The sequence below is a fragment of the Crocuta crocuta genome, unplaced genomic scaffold (assembly GCF_008692635.1).
Source record: "Crocuta crocuta isolate KB4526 unplaced genomic scaffold, BGI_CrCroc_1.0 scaffold695, whole genome shotgun sequence".
In the NCBI taxonomy this organism is placed as follows: domain Eukaryota; kingdom Metazoa; phylum Chordata; class Mammalia; order Carnivora; family Hyaenidae; genus Crocuta; species Crocuta crocuta.
The window spans coordinates 332186-339886 of NW_027528855.1; the positions used below are offsets into that span (position 1 = coordinate 332186).

The 7701-nt window shown below is 36.7% G+C and overlaps 1 protein-coding gene across 1 annotated transcript in view; it reads left to right on the forward strand.

Annotated features, from left to right (window-relative positions):
- Window positions 1–7701, forward strand: part of FMR1 (fragile X messenger ribonucleoprotein 1) — a 32397-nt gene that overhangs the window by 4919 nt on the left and 19777 nt on the right. Inside the window, exons 3-7 of the mRNA XM_077756045.1 lie at window positions 2448–2541; window positions 5181–5252; window positions 5524–5591; window positions 6675–6768; window positions 6854–6970. Coding sequence (XP_077612171.1) covers window positions 2448–2541; window positions 5181–5252; window positions 5524–5591; window positions 6675–6768; window positions 6854–6970 — 445 coding nt within the window. The remainder of the gene's footprint in view (window positions 1–2447; window positions 2542–5180; window positions 5253–5523; window positions 5592–6674; window positions 6769–6853; window positions 6971–7701) is intronic.

Consider the following 7701-nt stretch of genomic DNA (forward strand, 5'->3'; position numbering starts at 1 on the left):
TACTAATAAAGGGTATTTGCAGATTAGGCATTCAAGATTATAAAGTACATATAAACTCCGTAGCCAGAGTGTAGATTGTGATCATGATTTTAGGATTATGTTGAACTCTGAAGAATGGTCCACAATTTACAACATTTTGGCTTCTGTGTGCCAAGAGAATTGATAGTATCTCAGAAGCATTTTGCAGAACCATAGAGAAAATAAATAAAAGAGTGCTTGCTTAGGGCTGGAGGTGGTGAGGAGTCATAAGTAAAGGGCATGGGATTTCCTTTTGAGGTGATGAAAATATTTGAAAATTGACTGGCAGTGGTTGTACATATCTGTGAATATACTGAAAACCATTGAATTGTACATACACTTAAGTGGATGGATTATTTGATATGTGAGTTATATCAGTAAATCTTTTAAACTATAATATCTGACCCAGACATACTTTTTTGTCGTTAGCAGAATCTTTGAGCTACCAACAGGACAAAGAAGTAGTAGTATCAGATGCTTGTGACACATTTAGGGGGACAGAGATAAAAGGATTTAGAATATCCACCCTTTTCTCAGCTCTAGACTAACCTCAGTCCAGAATATAAGTTGGAAGAACACAGTAACTTTTTCTGAACGCATACAGCCAAAAGTTCCAGAGTTTGTCTCTGCTGCTTCAAGTATCCATGGATTTTAATGTTATACACTAGACAGCAACATCACACTTTTAACAGAAGAATCTTTGATAACATGAGAGTAATTTTTTTTGTAATTATACTTTTATCTGCTTGCTCCCATCACTGGATGAGCACTTGCCCATAAAGGAAGAGTTCCCTTTATTTGCTACTCTTTTAATTTCTCCTGTAGTCTTTAAGTGTTAAGCAAACACTCCTTTCCTCTATGCATTTAAGAATGTGTCTAGTTAATACACTTATCAGATCAGTTCTCTTTTGTTATTAATCAGTTTTCTACTCAAATTATTCTGCATTTGGACTTCCTAATTTTCTTCTATACTATAGCTGTATAAAAGTTTTTCTTCAAGCTGTCATTCTGGGAATTTGAAATAGATCAACTGTATTCTTTGTGTTCATGGAATATGTTTGACATTCAATGCCGGGTTTGANGGTGTTTCCTTTTTTTCTGTTAAAAAAAAAAAAACTAATCTATTTTAGAACTTGAGACTACATTTACCCTTTCTTTCTTAAAGAAATCATAAAGAAACCCCTATTGCCATACCAATCAAATTCTTTTAGATGTTATGTTTCTACCTTCCATATTTCACATTTTTGAATAAAGAATGTGAATTTTTATCTGTGTCCATTCAGGATTTAAAATAATTCTTCCTTCTTTGAAATCAAGAAAGTTATATTCTGTACTATTACATGTTTTTCTGAACATTTAGCAATGAATTTGTAACATGTTAAAAGTCATTAATTTTCAATATATACAAAAAGGCTTCTCTGAAGTAAAGACCATGTTCTCTAAAGTTTCATAGTTTTCAGAAGTGTATTAATTCAAAGAAGGGATTCAGTCTAATATAGACCTAATCAAATTTCCACAAATTCTGACTTAATTACCTACCCTCCTATCTTCTATATGGCTCTTTAAAAAAAAAAAAATAGCACTTTTATCAGTAGGATTTTACTAAGAAAGCTTTTTAACAGCAACAACAACCAAAAAAAACCCGGAAATGACTGATGCAGCAGTTGAATCCTCCAGTATTTCTGCAAAGTTTGTCTTCTAATATTTTATATCATTTTGGATATAAAAGAATAACCTGGTGTTTTTCAAAATTGTTCCATATCATCTGAAATTTAAAAACCTAGGCAACTTACCAAACTCCTGTAGGCGGTCTTCATCGGGTCTCTGTGGTTTAGCAGACCTTACCAGGCCACGCCGATCGGCGGCCAGCTTTCCAGGGCACGAGTTGACCACCTCGTGGGATCTAAAATTTAAAGGGGGAAAAGTGAGTTGTGAATTGCTGATATGCTGACTGCCCCATTTTGCTTGGGACTTAGAGGGCATTTAGGACCAGTTTCTGTGGTCCTTAGAACATGGTTAAAATTCCTTTGCAAGTAGAAGTACGGTGATGATATTACTAACACTGACCGATACTAACATTTAATTGAAGCATCGAAAGTAATTGCTGTTGTGGCCTTGCATTTAGCACTCTTAGAGGTTGAAAGTACCGGAAGAAAGACTTGTTTGGAAAACTGTAATGTTGACCTACTGTGTTTAGAGGAATAGTCCAAGTAGAACTACAGGGCTGCTGTGCTGCATGCAGACTTTGTTGAAATGTCTCTACATTGCCGTTAGGCCCCACTCAGCAAAATACTGACTATTTTAAAAGCATTTGCTTCTTTAAACCGGAAAGACAGAGGGTCACACTTAGCCAAGAGTTGATGGCAGTGTGGATGGTTTCCATTAAACCAGAAAGCTTGTAAAATAATTCTGTGTTTGCTTATTTGCAGCTGGCAGCCAGAGAGGCAGATTCCATTCCATGATGTGAGATTCCCACCACCTGTAGGTTATAATAAAGATATAAATGAAAGTGACGAAGTTGAGGTAAGTTTCCCCTGCCCTTGAGTTATTAAGTACGGGAGGAGTGGGGGCATTTAATTTGCCGGTGCCTTTTGTACCCCTTGTCTTTGACACTGTTTAAACTACCTTGAAAATTACAGCTCTGATGGACCTGTGCTTTTGACTGAGCCATCTCAACAATGAGTTGAAATAATACGTGATGCTTGCTTATGGCTGCTTGAGTAGCACTCGGGGCGCATCTTTGAAAGTCGTCACTAATTTCCTTTGCCAGCTAGGACTTTTTTGGCCCCCTTTTCAATCTCTGAATCTTTATTGGAATAATACATTGTTAGCTGACAACTTTATCTCCATTTTAAGCAAAATGGATTGAGAAAATTAGTATTACAAAGGAAAGGAATCATGCCTTTTAATAGAGCAGCCTTCTAGAATTTCTTTAGGTAGCAGCGAATCCTCCTGGTGTATTATTAAAAGCCCATCTCTGACTTTTAGTATAAACACATATAGGGAAAACATCTTTTCACAGGGCATGCTGTGAACCACCTGCTCACGTGCCATTCATGTCTTTGACTAAAATGTGCTATGGAGATGTACCATGTTGCAAAAACATGTTTATAATTTCTTTAGCCAGTGAAAATTGTTTTGGGACTTAACAGCACTTGGAGTCTGCTTTATGTTATAGTTAGTCTACGTCGTTTCCTTCCTCCGCTTTCACACCATTTTAAGCTGCTTCTCTTCGTCCTCTACAATGCCTTGTTAATACTTGCAACTTTGCGAATATTTGTGGTATGAAGGAAGCAGCTAAATAGACATTTATATACAGGTAAGGTAAAGTAAATAGACATTTATATACTAGGTCCTTGAATTCTTATTTCCGGTGCTAGGTACAGGTGGTACACTACAACAGAAGTCTCCTGCCTTTGAGGTCGCATTCTAGTCAGAGTAGCTAATAATTATGGCAGATTAAGTTATAGAGAAAACATTAAGAGGATGGAAGGTGATACGGCAGCAGTTTTATTTTCGAGACTATTCAGGGAAGGTCTCTGGGTGTTCAGGCCTGTGTTCTTTTCTCCTTCTAAAGTGGAAAATAGAATAAAGTACTATTTATTTGCCAAAAATGTACTCAGTACATATTAGGTAGAAGGAGCTGAGCTTGGTTTTGTGAGATTTCCTTATAGGAAACACTAACATTGTCTGTACCTGAGCACCTTTAGTTGTCCACTTCCCCAGGAGACCACAAGCTTCCTGAAGGCAAGGACATTTGGTCTGTTTGTGTCAGGAGTGCTCCAATAATGTTTGGATGGGTGAAGGAGACTTTTTTTCCAACTGAGTCACATGACAGGTGGTGACCAATGACATACTGTTGCCTTACTGTATTGCCCAACTGTGATACATACCTGAGGTTATTGCTCTAGCTAGAACAGAGTTGCAAGAGATTGATGGCCGCAAGAGGGAAAGGTAGGTTGAATTCAGTTGTCTAAGTCACTATATTGTATAACCATTAACTCAGGTTGTGAAAGGGACACAAGACAGCCAGATCTTTTTGTCTCTGTGTATAAGGAATGCTCATAATAGTGATGGATTACGGGAACTCCCCGCCCCTAGCTTAGTTACATGGCTGGTGGGGACCAATAGGGTGCTGTTCTCAGGATGACCTTGCTGCATTACATAACAATTAACTGAGGTTGTTCCTCTGGCTTGAGCAGAATTGTGAAGAAAGTGATGGGGGCAAAAGAGAAAGGTAGGTTGAGTTAAGTTGTCACTGCATTTTGTCACTGTTAACTTCAGTCACGAAAGGGAGACGAGTTGGAGCCTTGAGTTACTTATGAGCCTTAGGCTCTGTACCTCTCCTCATCTGTTCTCTCCTCCCTCTCCCCCTTGTCTTCCCTGTTTCTTTCTGCTTCTGAGTATTTCTGTGTCTCTCTCTTTTCATGTATACTGTGCTCTTTTCCTCTTAACGTTGATTTGCTAGTGTCTTCACAAGAGCTTCCATGCCGCACATCGCAAGTGAACTTTCATGTCACCAAAGAGATGGGTTAGAAGAGCTGATCTAGTATGTGAGAGCAGGAAGATGGTATCCAGAGGATTGCCAGCATGGAGTTGTCCATTTTAGTGGAGAGAGAGAGGGAGAGGGCAGGAGACCAGAGAGTGACCAAGGTTCTGTTTGCTTAGGCCCCAGGAGACATGAATGCCAGGGTAGTATCCATAGTGGGCTGAGTGGTCAGAGGCCTCACTCATTTAGTGACCATGCAGCCAGTAAATAGGCCAGGGTCAGTAACTTCCAATCAGTTATTTACTTATCAGAGTACAATAAAAACAAGTTTGTACATTTTTAGATACATTTTTGTAGCTCACAAAGGATCCCAGGAAAGCATGCCCAGATTTATGAACAGTCAGCTTTTCTTGAGCATTCAAATGCAGAGAACTGATTAGTATTGACATAGAACAAAGAAAATAGAAAGGCGCTTTGTACAGGGCTCTCCCAGGTAATCAAGTAGTTTTCTGATTATGTATCAGTGTCTAGATGTGGGGTTGCAATCTGCTTTGAGGCATATGGGTTTGAAAGACACCTGTCTCATTTTAATAATTTTCTTCGATGTCTGATAATCTGTAGATTTCTGAATGATGTTAATTATGAAATAATCTATGTTGTAATTTTTGTATAGGTTTATTCCAGAGCAAATGAAAAAGAGCCTTGCTGTTGGTGGTTAGCTAAAGTGAGGATGATAAAGGGTGAGGTAGGAAAATGCATATTTAAAATTTTTTATACTATTTTCCTTTTCTAAACTCAGGTATTCTGTTTCAGTGTGGATTCCTATTTTAAAATAACATGTAACTCGAGTCATTTTATTAAAATGTTTTCTCCAAATATTCAGTATGTTTCATGTGTTTTAGTTGATCAAATATAGTTTTTTTCTCTCTAGAGAGCTTAAAAATAACTGAATTAGGTATAGCTTATTCTTATTTTAAACATTATGACCAGGAATGACTTTTATCTACTTCTCTCAGTTTTATGTAATAGAATATGCAGCATGTGATGCTACATACAATGAAATTGTCACAATTGAACGTCTANTGCAATTAATTTAAAAGAATATAAATTTTAAAATAATAGAAACCAAGTTTTAATTTCAGTGAACATTAGAAAAATGCTTGCAAAAGTAGTGAAAAAACAGTCTTTAGCTTTTCCAGTTGTATAATCAAGGCAGCACTGCACTTGTTTAAACTGACTCGGCTAGATGCATTTGTTTCCTAAAATAATCTTTGCTCATAGAATTTTGAGATTTTGAAAATCAATTCGTACAGATCTTCTCTCATAAGTCACAAATCAAGTTCTAGACCAAGACGATTTCTCCAAGCTTTTTCCTTTTAGTTACTATTTTCAGATAAACATGTAATAAGTAGAGCTAAAGAAGCTTCCAGAAGTCATCTCCATCTTCTAATCCTTGGTCTGGGGTGACACTTAAACACTTTTTAGATAAGAGATTCCTTCTTAAAGGTTTGATCAAGGGGGATATAATGAGTTGAATTTGGATGTGTCACACTTTAGGTAAATGTTAGTTTGCAATTTGAAATACATAGAAATCCTCCTTTTTGATTGTAGAGATTGCATGTGTATGTAAATTTTTGTGCCTTCTGATTCCTATACGTTTCCTTCTCTCCCGTAAATTGATTGGCAGTTTTTCTATAGAAAAGAAGCAACAGAACAAAATTGGGTAACCTGCAGCTATCCTCAAAAGTTTTCAACAGTTAACTGAAGAAAATTACTGACTAATCCTATGTAACTGAAATAAGGAAACGTGGCAGAGGAGAGTAACTCCCCCTAAATAATGTCACTTTTGGTAATCTAAGACCACAAGTAATGTCTTCAGAACATAACTGGTTTTTTCCTTTCTCTGTGATCACAAATGCTTGATTGGGCTGAGTATTACAGAGATACAGCAAAGGAACCTTTGTCTTTAGTATCAGTTACTGGAGTGGGCTAAGTATTTCAGAGATGTACAGCAAAGGACTACACTTTTAAATGGATACAGCATATTTTGCATGCATTATATTTACTATGAATTCACAGTTGTACTAAGTGCAAATCTCTGTGTGTATTTATGCCAATAGCTGGTAATCCTGCATCTTAACTTCACAGTGGATATTTTTATTTCTAGGTGTGCCAAAGAATCGGCACATAAGGACTTTAAAAAGGCAGTTGGTGCCTTTTCTGTAACTTACGACCCAGAGAATTATCAGCTTGTCATTTTGGTGAGTGTTTCTGACTTGGCCATTTTAGTCTATTCCATTTGGAGTATTTGCTTTGATAATAATGGTACTGATTTATATCCCTCAGTCTATCAATGAAGTCACCTCAAAACGAGCACACATGCTAATTGACATGCACTTTCGGAGTCTGCGCACTAAGCTGTCTCTGATACTGAGAAACGAAGAAGCCAGTAAACAGCTAGAGGTATGTGGCTTTCCCCAGCGCTGCTTGTAAGGCTCTCTGGAAATGATAAGTGTAGAGTGGTAAAACTTGAGTATGGGCAGGTTGTCCTTTATTTACTATTTCTTAGCAATTCCCTATATTTTATATTTTGAAAAATTAAATTCTACAAAGCCTAATCATACTAAAGTCTTTCATGCCTGAGGTTTCAGAATTAAGCAGCAGTTGGTGTATATTAAGGAACTTCCGGTCAACTCACTTTGTCTAGAAGTTCATCAAAGCTGCTAATAAAATGAGGCAATGCTTCTTCCATATAACATGTTATCATATAAGTACTAGAGAGTATTTAAATATCTAATCATATTCCTTTCATTATGTATGTTTATCTCTGTTTAAAAGGGTATAGAACTTCTTCATTCTAATTGGTTGTCACTCTTTAAAACTCCTGTCTTCAGATTCCTGCCAGAGGCTATTTCCCTAACTTACTATTTCGTCTCTTAAGGTGCATTTTATCTACTTTTATTAATCCTCCAGTAATTTCCATCATCATACATTTATTTTCATTGATAACTATCTAGTACTTCCATTCATTACCATAGAAACTAAATGGATTTTAATGTCCCAACTCGAGGTATTACCGTCAAATTCCAGAGTTCCTCATCATTACTCATTTCATTAGAGGGAAAACACCATGCAGTTAAAATAATAGAGAAAAAAAGAGTTCCAAATTGCATTTTAAGAGAGAAGGAAATCAA